Source organism: Gymnoscopelus microlampas (genome assembly GCF_963454915.1).
Source record: "Gymnoscopelus microlampas genome assembly, chromosome: 10".
Classification (NCBI taxonomy): domain Eukaryota; kingdom Metazoa; phylum Chordata; class Actinopteri; order Myctophiformes; family Myctophidae; genus Gymnoscopelus; species Gymnoscopelus microlampas.
The window spans coordinates 38116298-38134465 of NC_139947.1; the positions used below are offsets into that span (position 1 = coordinate 38116298).

Sequence of the window (18168 nt, forward strand, 5' to 3'; positions counted from 1 at the left end):
TCTCTTTTCAACAATACAGATCTTCACGGTGGAAATCCCCGTACAGTATGTGTTCCGTTCCGCCGACTCAACGAGGAGCAAAGGTGAATCGTCAGATAAGCGTGAAATGAGATTTTGGCCTCAGACAATGGAATGGAATTTCACACTACAGGCTCGCCACGAGAAAAAAGAAATTACATTGTTCCTTGATTAGGATAACCTCTTTCTTAGTATTAGTTACGAAATAAGCATATAATATCAAACATCTGTTCCGTCTGAGGGAGGTTCATATCAGAGACAATACACGGTACACACAGAAAAATAACGGTTCGATCTGGAACCAAAAATGGTTCTTCAGAGTGATTCCATAGAAGAACCATATTTGGTTCCAGAAAGAACCTTTTACACTAAGGTTCTTTAAAGAACCATTTATTCGAATGGTTCAATAAGGAACCATTAAAGGTGCATTAAAGAACCATCAAAAAATGGTTCTTTGAGGAACCGTTTCTGGTTCCTCAAAGAACCATGTAAAAAAATGGTTCTCTGAAGAACCTTTTCTAAAGTGGTTCTTTGAGGATCCAATTGGTTCAGTAAAGAACCGTTTTATAATGGTTCTTCAGAAAAAAAAGGTTCTTTGGATAATAAATGTTTCATTACACATTAAAATATATTAGATTTACTGGAAAAGATGGACACAAGATTTTATCATTTGAATTTATTAATAAATAAGCCCACATATCTCCATATTTGAACATTAAACATGAACTTAACACATTTAGATTTAAATCTTTAGAAACTTTTGGGGGGCTAGTGGGGGCATTCTTTGTCTGTAAGGCTCATGGTCTTCAGGGTTCTTGTCCCCCAAATGGCAACAGCAAGCTCCTTCATGAACAGGGAGTCCTTGGTGTTTGCTGCCACCATCTTCCAGATCTCCTTTTGGAGCCACACACCAGAGCCAATGTGGACCTGAAACAGAAGAAAACAAGACATGTTTTAGAAATTAAAACACATTTTACCATGACATTTCCCAGACTTTCATTTTGGACAAAAGCAGGCACACTTCAAACAGTTTACTCCAAATGTGGACCCTATTTGGAAAAGAGTTGGTGCCATGGACCTCCAATAGAGAAGATGTTAATTGTTGGATTAGATTTAGTACAGAATTCTACAACTGTCTATACTGTAGGTGGGGAGAGTTAAAGTAATTATTATACAGTACAATGTCATTGGATTACATACTAGCTGGTAAAACACTAGTGAAATAACCCTTTGCGCCTGGCATCCCTATTTTGTGCATGCCATACATCCACACGGCGTAGTGTCATCATCAGTGGGCCGTACCTACGGAGGCGGAGGCGTGCTCGGGGGAAAACACACATTTCCCCCAGCTGGTATAGACAGAGGGATGTGGGGTTTTCAAACTCACATGCTGTAAAAGTATACCAATTTAAAAAGCAGGCGTCATGGCTTGCCAGATCACAGGCACAGAACCTTGTTGCCACTCGACAAGGAACGTTACATTAGCAAATTAAACAAGAGTCCGATTGGAATGTTGTCCTGACTGAACAGAGGATCCAACACAACACAATGGCCCGAGGTTATCTGATTTAATCGCCTGGTAAGAGACACTATTACATTTTCTATAGATATGATCAATTAAACTTATCATAATATCAAAAAGCAAAAGTCATTCATTCATCAATGATGTTTATAGAACACGTTTTAGTGAATTCCTAGTACAGGAGACATCGACGCCATTACAGTTTGGAAACGCAACATGCAGCGATTTACACACAAAACAAGCCAAACCCTAACCTATCCTCGTTTAAAAACCTACAGAAAACACAATTGTTAATCTGGCAATGAACACGGAGCTAAAGCAGTGTGTAAATCCTGCATGATATCAAATGATGCATGTCGCCAAATGATAATGGTGTCGGTACGTGCCGTTCACAAAACAGTCTCTAAACTGTACTTCAAATTCACTATAAACATTATTGATGACTTAATGGATGTTGGGTTTTGATATAATGGTAAGTTTAATTGATCATATCTTGTAATAGTGTCTCTACCAGGCGATTAAACACTGTGCATATGTAAACATGTTTGGCAACACGGAGGGAGACGGGTGGTAACCAGAAAACTCGCCCCAAAACACGCTCGCCCCCATTTCCACCGACCAGCGGTTCTTGTATTCTTGCATCTGTATTACGGTTTGAAATAAGTTCAGGGTTAGACATAGTTTTACTGAGGTTATGTTTAGGAATACCAGGTGAATACCGGCGGGTTTGCCCCGGGGCGACTGTGTTTTGGGGCGAGTGTTTTAGTATTCAGACGGAGATGTAAAGAGGGAAACATCTCCGGTCTCGGTGGTGCTTGTGCTGAAACTTGACTAATGCAATAAAATATAAGGATAATCTGATCAGTGATAAACCACATGAACCCCAGTTTACGTATTCTGGGGGGAACATAAACCAAACATTGCCAATCTAGCTCACAGTTACAACGCGTCGCGTTCCGACGCGCTGTGAGCTCATAGATTGTCAATGTTTGGTCTTTTTAGTCACATATATCTTAAAAATAAGTCAGTCAAATTGTGTTCCAGCTGTCCTTCTGATGGATTTTTTTCTTGGCTGACAATGTTTCTATTGTCCATAAAATAGCTCTGAAAGTGATCCAAACGATCGTGTATGATGTAACTCTATGAGGCAGATCGTTGTGTTTTCCCCCGAGCCAAAATCGAATGGGCGTTCCTGGGCGTTCCCGTCTACCTCCGTGTGTATCTATAGGCAAAACTGTTCAAAAATAGTTCAGAAATAGCAAAACATAGCAAAACCTAACCCAAGCTCACGATGCATCATGACCCGTTGCCTATTTTTGAAATAGTGCTTTTGTGCTTAACTGTTTCTTATTTAGCTGGGGACACTGTGGAACCCCCTGGGGACCCCACTTTTATGAACCACTGTCCTACACAGTATGTTTCTTCAATACCTTGTCACCGTTGGTGTCAAACATCCCAGGTGTCGATGCCAAATCGTCTGACTCGGGGGAAGAGGAAATGGAGGAAGTTGCAACTGAAAATGTAGAGAATCACATTTAAGCTCCTTTTGGCAGTATCACAGTACTTATATTGTACACATTGTCACCATTTTCCGTAGAACAGTATGACTGTCTAAACACACCTATGCTGTCACTGGTTTGCTTATCTGCAGCAGGGATGTCAGGCTTTGCTGCAGAGCTATATTGAGGCCCTTCCTCCAGTTTCTGTTTTGCAATCTCTAATTTGTTGCATCTTAAAGCATGAACAGGGTACGGAAAAAAAAAAAAAAAAAAAACTGAATTGATGTATGCGTTAGTAGGATAACAGTTTAATAATGAACCTAGCATCTGTCCACTCCATATAACATGCTTTCTATATAATGTTTTTTTTTTTTACATTTGTGGTCAAGATCTAAGTAAAAAAGAACATGAGAACAATTAACCAACATATAGATATATACAAAAAGAGAAGAGCAAACTCATGCAACTGTTCCGTTAAAATTAGTCATTGCTTACTTAGTTTTAAGGTGCTGTAGGTCCAGCTCCAACTCTTTGGCCTTCTTCTGGGTATGACTGTACTTGACATTTCGTCGTGGATAGCTTGGGGTACAACAGCATCTCCACCATATTCAGACGAGTCAGAGTCTAAAGGTAGTGCAAGTGATATATTTTGGATAAAACAAGATATTTTTTGTTATAAAGTTAAAGTGGAATAAAATGTAATTTTATGCAATCTGTATCGTAGAGTATATTAATACAATAACTTATACAATCTGTATGTTAGAGTATGTTAATACAAATAATACTATATAACTTATACAATTGGGGTGGTTCGTCTCGCCTGCTCTTCTATTGAGACATTTAGTGTGAGTGTCAAAGGTCATGTCTCACCTAGACACAGGATCTGACATGAATTTTGATCTGATGGTCAAGGTTCAATGTATCACCTGAGCAAGCAGGCAGGCTCTATAGAGCGTGCCAAAAATCCTGAAGGGGGCGTCAACAAGTGTCATTTGGTAGCGGCGGACATCTTTGAGGGGTATAAAACAGGTTGACTTAACATTGCCCCCCTCAAGTATGTCTGCAGCTACTATGCCACGCCCCCCATGGTGACGAGTCATTGGCACGCTCTATTAGCTCAATGGTAAAAGCACTTGCTCAGGAAACCAGGTTCAAATCCGGGGGAGAAGAGGAAAGTTACATAGTGCAGCTTTAACCCATTAAGACCTGAGGCCGATTCTAAAAATGTTCTCTAAATCCTAAAAGTTTTTTGAAAATAAAGGTACAAATGTTCGCTTTAAAAAATATATATTCAAAGATTTTCAAAAATAGCAATCTACAAGCTCATAGCGTGCCACCGAGTGCCGCGCTATGAGCTTGTAGATCTGCTGTTTTTGAATGGCCAAAGAAATGGCCAAGTTTTTGAATGGCCAAAGAAATAAAAAAATGACACAGATGCGTTCCCGGTCTTAATAAGCAGGGGTCTCTCGATCTCTTTAATAAGTAGACAATTCAGTTTCAGATGGGTTGCCAATTTCAGGAGAGAGTACCTATTCATTAGCTTCAATGTTAAGTGTTCCTGTTCCAATGTTGTATGCCCACTTCTTTGTGTCATCACTTCCAATTGCACTTATTTATCCTGTATCCAGAGTTCTGATTAAATTTGGTATTCCTGGAAATGCATTTTCGGCTTACTAAAGAGGTGAAGAGTCTGGGAGACCCCTCTTACTGAACAGTTTGAAGCAATGATTACTTTAATATTACACAAAACAATATCACTTTACCTTCAAACTGTTTTCCTTTCTTTGTGGGAGGGGGGGGGGGGGGGCATAACACATAATGGTTCTCTCTTCTTGGGTTCCTTTTTCTGTTTTAGTAGGGCTGCCTGCAAACCATTCATTTTGGCCACTGCAGACAGACAGACAGACAGACAGACAGACAGACAGACAGACAGACAGACAGACAGACAGACGAATCATTAATGTTCAGAGTTCACAGGATATTAAAACACTCTGTAGCTTCATCACTGAAAGCCGCAGACACACACACACACACACACACACACACACACACACACACACACACGCCAGATTCTGAATTTAGTTTTGAGCAGCACACAGGCAAGCAGTACAGACAGTGGCCTATATTAAAAATGATATTGTATATTCCCACTGTAATTTCTTGTAATTATTGTCATAATCCCTTTATCAAGACAAATTAAATAACTAAACAATGTTGGGTCATGACTTGTGATTGACTTCTAACACAGCAGCCTACGCACTTATAAATACAGTCAGTAATAGTAGGCTAAAAAGCCTACATAAATAGTATTTCTGTGTGTCAACACTCACCTAAAATGTCCGCCGCTTCTTCTTCTTTCTTTTATCTTCTCTGAAGCCGGTTTATAATTATTTTTGATGAATCTAAAGCAACGCAATTGATTTAACTTTCTATGAAGTGAGAGCTGCAGGCAGCTCGACTCGAGACACGGAGACAGCATTCATTCTCCCCGCGCATCGCGAGCATAAAGTTCAAGGGTCGCGAGCCAGCTGAGACATTGTTGCCAGATTTTGTGAGAGAAATAAGCAGCCAGGTCTGTGAAAACAATTAAGCCCAAAAGAAGCGACATCTACATAGGTTTATAGAGCTTTATCTACAAGCTCACAGTGCGTCGCATTTGCAACGCATTGTGAGCTTGTAGATCTGCTATTTTCAAAAAGAATAAGTGAAATATTTCACTAATATTTACAAGCAACTTTACAGAAAAACAAGCCCAAAGTCGCTTATAATAAGCAGATATGGCAACACTACTCAGGGCCCATAAAGGGCCCACTTCTCTGTAAAAACAGATCACAAAGCTCACAACGCGTCGAATGGGGGGGGGGCAATTAGACCATTAGACTGTGAAAATCTTCACAGTCTAATGGCAGGTAAGATGTCTCCCCGGGATCCAAACTAGTTAAAATAGCAGATCTGCAAGCTCACAACTCTTGTAGATCTGCTGTTTTTTTAATTAATTGATGGATTTTTTTGTTTAATATTATATATAATATAATATAATATTATATTATATTATATATTTTAGATTTTTATATAATCATATTTGAGCTGGTGACCCCCCACCCTGATAAGCACTTGGAATGTAGGAGTTGATGCATTTAAGTTTAGTTTGACTATTGTGAAAATAGCAGATCTTCAAGCTCACAACGCCTCGCAAGGAAGGTGTTGTGAGCTTGTAGATCTGCTATTTTCAATGTTTTTATAGTATAGTTTGTTGATTACTTTTGATTTTTTTGGTACTAAACAGGTCTTAAAGGTCCTTAAATTGTCACTTCACTGTCATCTGGGGACCACCCCCAAATCACGTGGGGACCCCCCTGGGAGTCCCGATCCACATGTTGAGAACCACTGATCTAACCAAACTTTACCAGCTGCTAAGCTGGTCTTTGCTGGTCTGTCCACCCATTTGACCAGCAAAGACCAGCTACCAGCTTGGCTTTGCTGGTCAGTCCAGCCAGCCAGCTGGCTGACCAGCAAAGACCAGCAGAATCCAGCTTAGTGACCAGCTAACCAACTACACTGGCAAACCAGCCTGACCAGCCTGACCAGCTTGTCCAGCCTGGTATGCCATCTAAACCAGCTTAAGGCCAGCCAAGACCAGCTAAAACCAGCTAAAACCAGCAACCATCATAAGCTGGTTTGTGCTGTTTTTTTCAGCAGGGTGGTTAAGGCTGAATTTGACATCAGAGATAAGGCCCCCCCCCCCCTTATTATATAATATGATTAGACTGACAATAGACTCTCGGGTTACCTATCCTAAAACTACAATCTCCATGTAATGCATTTGATGTATTACCCTTGCTTTTTGTGAATAACTCTGAAATAAGAGCGTCTACTAAAATAATAATTTGTAATTGTTTTATACAGGTTATAATTTACAGTTGCAAAATCCCCTACCAATAAGAACCTTTCAAATCCCATAGAACCATATGAGGAATATGAAGAACTATTTGTAATATAAAATGGTTTGGAAAATAATTCCCCCTTCCTTGAACCTTTTAAATCCTTGAGAACCATATGAGGAATCTGGAGAACCATTTGCTCTATAAAATGGTTCTCTATTAGGTGATGGTTCTTCAAAGAACCATATAGCGTTTTAAAGAACCATTTAAGAATCTAAAGAACCATTTGCTATATAAAATGGTTCTTTAGCAGGTGATGGTTCTTCAAAGAACCATATAGGGTTTTAAAGAACCATTTTAAAGAACCAAATAACCTTTTTTTTTCTGTGTGTATGGAACAGATTTCACACTTTCAGCCCTCCTCCTCTCATGCATGACAATAGAAACCAAATTGCCCATGATTAGGAAATACCCAATCTGATATGGTATTTAATGTATATACAATTCTGTACCGCAGGGCTTATCTGAGACAATGGAACAGAATGACACACTGCTTGCCTTTCACCCTCAACACATGAAAATAGAAACGGAATTGTTCTTTAATGAGTAAAACATCTCCCGAAGTATTTCGTTTCCAAAAAGTGTGGTGGAAATAAACGTAATGCCACCTTACCACATGGAAAATTGAGATCTATAAGCCCTTCACATGGAATTTAATTTGCTCATTTTATTGATTTTCCTTAACCATGCACCTTATGTGCATACTGTGCAGTGTATCTGTCATTACATCTGCTGATATTTTTACAGCCTCATCCTAGTGCTATTGTTACTATGCAACTTGCACCTAATATGTCACACAGCTATGTTGTTATCTGATCCGTTTCTGGGTTTCTTTCTATCTCTTTACACCTGTAAATCTGTGATGTGACAATGACGTTGAGTTGAACCGAGTTGAGTACCCAAGCTGTACACGTGTAGGTGCGTGTGCAAGCGTGTGTGTGTGTGTGTGTGTGTGTGTGTGTGTGTGTGTGTGTGTGTGTGTGTGTGTGTGTGTGTGTGTGTGTGTGTGTGCACAATATTCCAAAAAATCACAATTCTGCACTTCTGTATTGCTTATAATAGGAGGGGGTTTACAGAATCTGAGATAATGGGAGAAAATTGCGCTACTTTCAGCCTCAGTACATGAAAACAAAAACGGTCTCACCACAAGAAAATGGAAATTAAATTGTCCATGATGAGCAAATCTAATTTAGTCTGATATCCAACATTTAGTGCCAAAAAGTGTAATAGAGTAAGTTTTTATTGACTACCACAGGGCAGATCTAAGACAATGCATCTTTGTTTGGTTCAGTAGGGATTATGCTTTTCTTTGGCCAACAGCTAAAGCAATTAGTGTGTGTGTGTGTGTGTGTGTGTGTGTGTGTGTGTGTGTGTGTGTGTGTGTGTGTGTGTGTGTGTGTGTGTGTGTGTGTCTTTACTGCATCCTTTGGTGTGTGTGCGTGTCCTGTTCTTGTCTATGCGGTTGTGTGTGGTTTCATGTGAACCAGAGAGAGAGTGAAACGGGGACTTACAAAGATTATCAAAGTGATAGAACCACAGGATCAAAATGAGAGACAATATGAATATTGTGTTGGAGAGGCAATGAAATTCTTCTCTGACCTCCCAAGACTGAAAAGTGAGCCATCTCCTTGCTCATAATGTAAAGGCTTTCATATCAGCATTAAAAGTTTGAGACAGATTTATGTCCCACGTTATAAATCACACTTTATCATGGCCGCCTTAAATGGGCAGACTAATAAAGCCTTGTCTAAATCTTGGCTAAAGACCTACATCTCTGACATGTGGTCATCTTTATCCGGAGCCTTGTAGCTGTAAAAGCGGTGATATTAAGGTCTGGAAGTGTTTTAGTCAGGCCTCTCAACCAGTGATGCAGTGGAGGGTAACTCCTCCTAAACTCAGGAAATCCATTCTACCTCTTTACATTAGTGAAATATGTATATGCATTTCAAAGCTGAGATCTTACATTAATTCATAATAGATTCAGAGACTGAAGTAACTTTCAAAAGAATAAGCCTGACTATATAAAAGAATAATGGAAATCAATATTATTGTAGTTGTCCGATTGTACAATTACCAGTTTAGGCATTTAGCAGATGCAGTTATTCAAAGTGACTTCTACGAAGTGTCTACAAAAATAAGTTGATTATGAGTTTAGAGTCGAGTTCTGTTTTTGGGAATCATACAAATGGTGTGTGTATGTTGTGTGACTTCATGGCAACAGGGCCGGACCTATGAACACATTTATCATCCAATGGCATTGTGATGACAAACAATTGGACCGACTCATTATGTAACTGTGGTCATGAATACATCTACATATATATTTTTGTATTTATTATTATAGCTAGAGTGTGTTTGAGTGTGTGTGTGTGTGTGTGTGTGTGTGTGTGTGTGTGTGTGTGTGTGTGTGTGTGTGTGTTTATAGCCTATAGCGAAAAGTGATATAATTTAGCCTTACAGGATTAAACATTTAATCACCAAATTGACTGGGAATTATTTGAGTGTTGCTGATTTTGACAAATAAATCTGGCTTCATTATGCCTGATTGGAATAAACTTATTCTGAAGCAGTTTTTTGGTTCACTGCAATGTATTGGTTAATTTCTTCCTCTTGGAACAGAGCAGCGGTTCCTAACCAAGCAGAAAGTTTCCAGACAGAAAAATGAATGCGAAGTTTCTTAAACCTGCAATTCTCTCTAAAGGCCAGTAGGACGGACGACTCCACTGCAAAAAGAGTTCCTGATTCTTTGAAAGTCAATGGAAATGTGGTCCTAATTCTCACCTGATGTATTAGCTCAGTAAACATTTTTATTAATTTCTTTGCTTATAATAATAATAATTATTATATCTGGGATTTATATAGCGCTTTTCTAAGTACTCAAAGATGCTTTACATGTTTGTGGGGGCCAGGGGAGAGGACCAAAAAACAACAACTTGATTAGGAAAAACTCAAATGAAAAAAAAGAGATGGGGGGAGGGGGGCTTGTGTCTCCAGTGCCTTGGGCAAAGGTTATGCGAACTTGAGCAGCAGCCAGTGCCAGTGGAGGTCGTGAAGGACTGGCGTGATATGGTCTCTGGAGCGGGTGTGAGTGAGCAGGCGGGCAGCTGAGTTTTGAACATATTGAACATATAACTTGTGGTCTCTCGGCATGAAGATGACTGATGGTTTTCTATTTTGCCAGGTAGTTCATGAAATTCTCCTGGTGTTCCAGGTCTACAGAAAATGTAACCCTGACTTAATGACTGAAATGAAAGCCAGCAGTACTCTGGCTTCCACAGGACTGTTGAGTTGAGAACCAATGACCAATAGTAAAACCTATGGTATGTGCTGTATGAATCAATGGGGGGGAAATAATTGATGTCATGCCTGCCTGTAGCCAATGGATTATGTATATGGACAAATATACATTATATTTGTCTGAAACCAGGGATACAATGGTCTCAATCACTGGAACTCAGTCATCTGTGGTGGAACTGACAGAGGAGTTTACTAAACCTAAGAGGATGTTCCATACTGTGAGATTTGGAGTACAAAGGTGATGCAATAGGTACGAGACCGAGTCAGAACATAATGATGTCAGCATCCATATGTTTCAGTCAGATTGCATGCATTGATAACCAGTGTCAAGTCAAACGTTTTCTTCAAAGTAGTGCACATTAAATTGATTTAAGTCACAATAACTCAGGGTCTGATAAAAGCCTGGCTCACCAACACAAAATGGTGTAAATCATCCAGACACACACAGGACATCTAAAACATGCCTGACTGATATTTATGTAAGATTAAATCAGGGATGGTCTAATCTCTAGCCAGCTACATGTATAGCATAAATTACTGAAACTGAGTCATCTGTGGCGTTCTGTATGGCTGATATCATTTAACAAAAGAAAGATCTGTCTAATGCTTTGCTGCACTATGTCAACAAGAAAGCATTCTTATACATTCCTGATTGAAATTTATATGCTGTGAAGCCAGGGCCTTTCTAAAGCCTGGCTTGCAATGGTGCGAATCAGTGAAAAGCAGTTAAACAAATGCCTTACTGGTATAGATATACTGTGAAATCCGGACCCATCTAAACTCTGACCTGCTATACATTTTACCACATAAATCCTATTGTCCATGATTCATGGACAATTTTTTCCCCACTATGTAAAGCGACTGAGTATTTAGAAAAGCGGTATATAAATCTGAGGTACTATTATTATTACTATTATTATTAATATTATATTCTGCACACTGAAGCATGGTCATCACCCAGTTTTAGCTATGGGGTTTCCTGTGTCATTAACCGTTTCCTCTAAAGTTTAAACAAAAACTGACTGGCAATGATTGAGTCACTATGATAAAATGGAAATCCAATCAAAAAGTATATTAAAGACATTTTGGTTTTTCCTCAGTTTTGTAATGTTGAACACATCTCAAAACTTCAAACAAGACAGCCCAGACTGTCATTTTCATTCACTGTCTGAAACTAACTTAATGTTCGAATTGGAAGCCCTAGTCAATTGTGGTGGTTGCTTTTTCACTTAGAATTGTTAGATGTGTGCACATTAACAAGGTACAAGGAACATGAACTGATAATGGTTCTGTCATGTATTTGGAGCTGGCGTATGTTTAAATGAATAAATAAATAAACATTATGTGTCAGGTGACACTTATTTCAGCTGAAAATAAGTTTTGTTGAGTGGGTCAGGTGCCTTGAAATTCCAAGTGCTAAATGTCTGTCTCAAATTCCAACAGAATCTGTTATTTTAACACATCTCAAATGTATCATTTATACAGTAGGTCAAAGGGATAACATATTACCATAATGTATAAGCTGCCACAAGTAGAACTAATACGGTCTCCAAGTCATCCCCCCTCTCACACCCACACAGTAAACCCAGGGTGATCTCAGAGGGTGTAAAAATTGACCTATACTGTATACTGCGCAGCAATCACAAAACAGAACCACACAACCAAACACACAGAGGCTGAAACAAATGAAAGAGTCTTTGTTGCAGGCATGGTTTACGAGCCAAATTAAATAATTTTGAACGTTTTATACCGTAACTGAAAGTGGCGTATGGGAGTCCAATCATATCAATGTTTATGTGAATCGGCACCAGTAGATGGAATATATTCATCATAACGTGAACATTTACATGAGCCTAATCAGTATTTATTTGAGCTTTTTCCCATATAATTATAATTAGGGCTTGTGTTTTTCTTCCCGGATTTGATTTGTTGCAGAGGTTATTAAGAACGACTGCTGGTAGAGGTGCTGGAATGGTTTAATAGATCCATGGCTCATATTCAACCACAGCCACTGTATTACTGTAAGAGAAACACCAAACCTCTACTACTGATTTTACTGCACTTTGTTATGCATTTCATGATCGGATTTATTGTAGAAAGGGTGATAAGAGTGTAAGTCTTTTGCCCCAGATTGGACAATACCACACAAATGTTAGTGGGCAGATGAGAGGAAGGCTTGGATAGCAGGCCGGTTTCATTGATTTCACAATGGCTGGATTGTTTGCAGTTGGCAATAGATCTTCAAAATGCTTTACTATAGCTTCTCTTAAGCTTTTGGGAGGAATTTTTGAATAAGAGACAAATTGAACGCTGTAAAGAATTGGCATCACACTGAATAAAGGAAATGGGCATGAATTGAAAGAACTCAACCAGATTTAATACAATGACTTTATACTTCCATTCTATCAGGAACATATGCAGCCGAAGTGCGTCACACCAAAGACACTGTTGAAGCACATGGAACTACTGTCCACAATGTAATCCAATAAAAACAGAGGATATCTATTTCAGTGGAGAAATGTTCATTTAACACTACCTGGGTGTGACCTAATCAAAGCCTAATCATTAGAGAAACAAGCTTCTGCCTGTAAACCTTGGATCATCAAAACACTACAGATCAGTTTGCCGTGAGTGCGGCACTGTGTGCCGCGGTATGAGCTTGTATATCTGCTATTTTTTAATAGCCCAATGAAATCACAAAAAATAACAGATGCGTTCCCGGTCCTAATGGATTAAGATGAAGCACCCATTGATTGTTGCAATAGCTAAAGACACTTTTTACTCCTATGTCTATTATGGTGACATTTACCTGTACCTCCCTACACTGCCTGTCTGCCTGTCTCTTTCAATATTCCCCAAACAATCCATCTCAGTAAAGATGAACGACACAAAAGATGGATGAGCAGCCTGAAAAAAGGCAGAGTATAATAAAAGGCTTTTGATGCTACCTTGTGCGTAGGCTTCCACCCTTTGTCTGTCCTGCTTTCAACAGATTTTGGGGATATGCAGCCTATATACCCTTCTGTCATTACACTGGATTCACTGAATGACTTCTCCCAGTCCTTTCACAATGTTTGGCTCTGTGACGCCTGGCATTGAACTGCAAGAACATTTCAACGATTGTCTCCATTACACTTTTACTGTACACAGACAGCAGGGGGTGGGAGGACAGGAGAGGAGGGGAGAGGAGAGGAGAGGAGAGGAGAGGAGAGGAGAGGAGAGGAGAGATTCAGCCAGCTTTATACGAAGAAAGAGAGGGATGAGCAGGGGATGAAGGGGAATTAAAGAATGGATGAGGTGGGCGAGATGGCTGTGTGTGTGTGTACTTTAACTCCTCATTCCTTTCTTTGTCTCATCTCCTCCCTCCTGTTTCGGTCTTCTCTCCAACTCCCCCACAACACACACATACATGTATTGTACACACACACATACTGTATCCATGATGCACATGCACACATGGGCACCCATGCACACACATACATACACACCTCTCTCCATTTCAACCTTACACAAACGCTGCATATACAACCAGAGACACACAAAAACACACATTCACAGACACAAAAAACACACACATTCACTCCCATTTGCACACACAAACACAGGGCACCCATCTCGCCATTTCAACCTTGTACAAACTCTGCTTATACAATCAGAGACACTAAAAAACACACACATTCACTCCCATGTGTGCACGTGCACGCACACACACACACACACACACACACACACACACACACACACACACACACACACACACACACACACACACACACACACACACACACACACACACACACACACACACACACACACACACACACACACACACACACACACACAGCCATGTTGACGCAATTGTTTCAATCACTGGGTAGAATCCAGTGAACAGAGAACATACTGTACAGTAGATTACATTGTGTACCAAAGAGGAAATTAAATAAATGCAATACCTTTCACATTGCTGGTCTCCTGCTAAGACATATGAAGACGATTTAAAAAAGAAAAAGAAAATGCTTGCTGCTTTAAAAGTACTCACAATCTCCATGTGTGTGCGTGTCTTCTAATGTAAACCCTGTTAAACCTCTGAAAACAAACATCAAAAGACATGCTCACAACAAATCACAGCTAAACTAATACTGTATCTACAGGACAAGGACAGCTGTGGTGAATAAATGAGCATAAAGAAGAGCACTCAAAACAATAAGGCTACATACTGTATGTTTTCTTATGATGTTGGCTGAAGTTTTCTTCTTGATGTCGGGTAGAACCTCGCAAACCAGGCTCCAAATAACAACTCTAAGGCTATGTTCAGACAGGCAGCACAAATATGATGCTTGGCATATCCGAATTGGAATCAGATTGCTTTTATTAGCTCTGAACAGCAAAAACACACATGGAAGCCGTTTATCTTTTCTTTCGCTAAAAAGATGTGTCTAAATCTCGATGCTATAGCCACTCAAGTCAGACATCAACCTGCCCAAAATGTCACTCAAGAATTTAGTGGTAATCTTAGTGTTATGGAAGACATGGCGAACAATAGTCCCTGGACAGAGGAAGAATGAAACTGTCTGCTAACACTTAAACTGATTGTGATGCTACATTAACACATTTTGCTGGGGACCATATGGGAACCACTTCAAGGACCCCTGCCGGTTCCCGGGCCCCACATTGAGAACCACTGATCTAACAGATTATTTCCCTTCACGCCGTCAGGTTGTTGTGGTACTATAAGGCATGTATTATCTTTCTTATGTGTCCAACCGAAACAATGGTGTCTGATTTTTGCTTAGCTTTGGCAAGGTGAGGCATGTACCTTTCACTGTCTATAGATATCACACTACGGTAAAATTGAATGCAGCTGTGGTGAATATATACATAGCTGATGTAATATAATGGATGTGTATATATAACTGGATAACTGATATGGACTGAAATAAGGGAGAAGCTACACAATTGGCTAGATAGCAGGTAAATGAAATCCTTGTTTAACCAAATAATTTGTCCGTTATTTTTGGTTTATACAATGTGCTTCCTGTATATTTTAGAGATAATAAATGGCCTGATTTAGTACTGATTCTTTTTCCACAATAGAGCTATAGCAAAATGAAGTCTTCTAATGAGGTTCAGCTGCGAAGCTCTACTCAAAGCTGCTGTTGTTACATCACTCAGCGGGAGTAGATGTACTGTACTATACGGACTACGGTTCATCAATATCAATAACTTCATCAATGTCCCCCTCTCTGTCTTTCTCTCTGCCTTCCTCATGTCCCTGTTCCTCTCTATTTCTCTTCCTTTTGCCAATTCAGTTTCCACCTATTACTCCCTCTGTCTCTCAACCTTCCCTCGCCCCCTCTCACTCTCCCTCAGAGTTAAACTAATCAAATCCCTTCGTTGCGGAGCCAGAAGCTCTGTGTTTCATCCTTGTTTGATGACAGAGGACCTCTGTTGAACTGCACTTAATGGATCTGACTCCTGAATTCCAAGTCATTCCTCATGTCTTTGCCGCATGCCAAGAGAGAGTCACTGTAATTCTTTCACTCCAACTCGCAGTGTTTGACAACTCTTTGATGACAAATATGCATGTAGATGAAAGGTGACGCCAAGAAAAACCAAGAGAAACCAAGGCTGATTTATGACCTGCTACAGTTTTACAGGTGTTTCAGTGTGTGTGTGTGTGTGTGTGTGTGTGTGTGTGTGTGTGTGTGTGTGTGTGTGTGTGTGTGTGTGTGTGTGTGTGTGTGTGTGTGTGTGTGCGCGCGCGCGCGTGCGTGCGTGCGTGTGTGTGGAGGGGAGTGCACATGAAATCCTCTAAATGTTTTGGAAAGGTCAGTCAGACGTGAGGTGAAGTTTGCTTGAATAGAGGTGAGATTGGCAGACTGTGTGAGGAGTTAGACGATAGAAGGAGACCAGATCCCAAACCGCTGCATATGTGTGCTCAATATGCCCTTACCGATTTAACATCACATTTCACAAGTTAAAAAAAAGTAAAATCAATATGACGTCATACTACTGATGTCATAGAATGATACTAGTAAAAGGCCTCCAAGTATAATGATAATGATGAGTACTGCACTAAGTACTCTGACAACAGTACAACATATTCTGGCAAAGGGTACACTGGGTACAACAGGTAAAATGGGTACATACATGGGGTATTGCATAACCGGAGTGGCATGCGTTCCCAATGGGCATCGCCCTAGTATGTATAATGCTAGCTGTTTCTTGTGTCAGTATGTATCTAAAGTACTGACCATAGTAAATGTGATTCTTATTAAGACGTGGTAAATGCGGAGAAGCCAGACGTTATAGCAGTACAGCTGCAACTACCCAGTGTGTCCTGTCGACAACCCTCCAGCAGGAATGTGGAACTAAGTTCTTTGCCGCAAGAGATGCAATAGCCTGACGCTGTTCACCAGTGTCTATTACTGTGCCAGACAATGGTGGGTAGTGGTTAGAAAACCACTTGTCTGCATGCATACTGTATATTGCACACCCCTGCTGGTGCTGGATCTTGACAGCAGAGCACTTTCCTATGCTGTCTCCCTCTCATAACCTCTCAAATAAGACATTGTCTATTGACTGGGAACTGGAAGACAGTATGTAATGGGGGCTCTGTTTCTATGTTCTTGTGTCTTGTGGTGTTCTGATTTTGTATTTATTGTAGCATGTTGTTGTGTCTTGTGGTGTTTAATTGTGTATTTATTGTAGCATGTCTGTTTCTAATTGTACCACAGTGAGGCTGTAGGCACTTTTCCACATGCAAACAATTGTCCTTTTCTATTTTATTATATTCAAGAATATTCTATATTAGTAGAATTCTATATTAGTAGAAGTTCAATATTCTACTCTATTCCATTCTAATCTACCTAGCTCATTCCTTTCTACAGCATTCCATTTATGCTATCTCACGCCATTCTATTCTACGGTATTCTATTCTATCTCACTCTATTGTATTGTAATCCATCTCACTAAATTTGATTAAATTCTATCTCACTCAATTCTATTCTATATCACTCCATTCTATTATGTTCTATATCACTCCATTCTATCCTATTGTACCCTATCGTGCTCCATTCTATTCCATTCAATTCTATCTCACTGCATTCTAATCGGTTCTCTCACTCTATTATATTCTATCTCACTCCATTATATTCTACTGTTTTCTATATTACTCCATTATATTCTACTGTATTTCATTCTGATCTATAGTGTAAAGCAGTGGTTCTCAAAGTGGGTCCCGGGAACCCCCAGGGGTCCTTGAGCAAATGGACCCTCATTGGTCGATTTGGTTCCATTTGTACCCTCTCTGAGGAAGGACTTTACAGTGTAGATTGGAAAATTGTATCACATGAGGGTCCGTGGCGTAATGCATACTAAACTGGGGTGGGGTCTCACCTCTTTAGACTCTGTGCTGCCTGGTCCCAGTGTGAGAGAGTAGAGGACATCTTTCCCCCCGAGGAAGAGGCGGTCGTGGTACTCATCCAGGAAGACAGAGCTCAGAGACAGCTGGCCATGGTGATGACCACTGAAGATGGAAGACCTGTTGGTGGACAGCAGGTCTGGTAGAGAGACAAAGAAAGAGAGAGATACGTTTTTAATGTGCTTTCATGACATTTTTCACAAGAAGAAGAATCATAAAGCCATCCGCACACACACACACACACACACACACACACACACACACACACACACACACACACACACACACACACACACACACACACACACACACACACACACACACACACACACACACACACACACACACACACACACACACACACACACACGCAGGAAGAAAGAGAGCGACAGACAGACGACGTGAGCATAAAACCAAAAATATGAATAATTTAGGAAGAGCAGAAGAAGAATGAGACCAATTGCTCCA

At 40.1% G+C, this 18168-nt stretch overlaps 2 protein-coding genes across 4 annotated transcripts in view; both read right to left on the reverse strand.

The window, feature by feature from the left end:
• Positions 1-18168, reverse strand: part of sema3bl (sema domain, immunoglobulin domain (Ig), short basic domain, secreted, (semaphorin) 3bl) — a 96903-nt gene that overhangs the window by 56644 nt on the left and 22091 nt on the right. For all 3 annotated transcript variants that reach the window (XM_084069077.1, XM_084069078.1, XM_084069076.1), the window contains exon 2: positions 17676-17839. In XM_084069077.1, coding sequence (XP_083925203.1) covers positions 17676-17839 — 164 coding nt within the window. The remainder of the gene's footprint in view (positions 1-17675; positions 17840-18168) is intronic.
• LOC311053772 (uncharacterized protein) lies at positions 716-5495 on the reverse strand. The gene is made up of 5 exons (XM_084069459.1): positions 5370-5495; positions 4803-4926; positions 3535-3663; positions 2971-3053; positions 716-945 (listed from the first exon to the last, which is right to left on the reverse strand). Exons 3-5 carry the CDS (start codon positions 3602-3604, stop codon positions 787-789), a joined length of 312 nt encoding a protein of 103 aa, XP_083925585.1. The 5' UTR covers positions 3605-3663; positions 4803-4926; positions 5370-5495; the 3' UTR covers positions 716-786.

Excerpts from the sequence above, each read along its gene's own strand:
- LOC311053772 (XM_084069459.1), bottom strand. The coding sequence starts at position 3,604 with ATGTCAAGTACAGTCATACCCAGAAGAAGGCCAAAGAGTTGGAGCTGG. Across the intron at positions 3,054-3,534 it reads CTACAGCACCTTAAAACTAA|TTGCAACTTCCTCCATTTCC; the intron begins GTAAGCAATGAC and ends CTACATTTTCAG. Across the intron at positions 946-2,970 it reads TTGACACCAACGGTGACAAG|GTCCACATTGGCTCTGGTGT; the intron begins GTATTGAAGAAA and ends CTTCTGTTTCAG.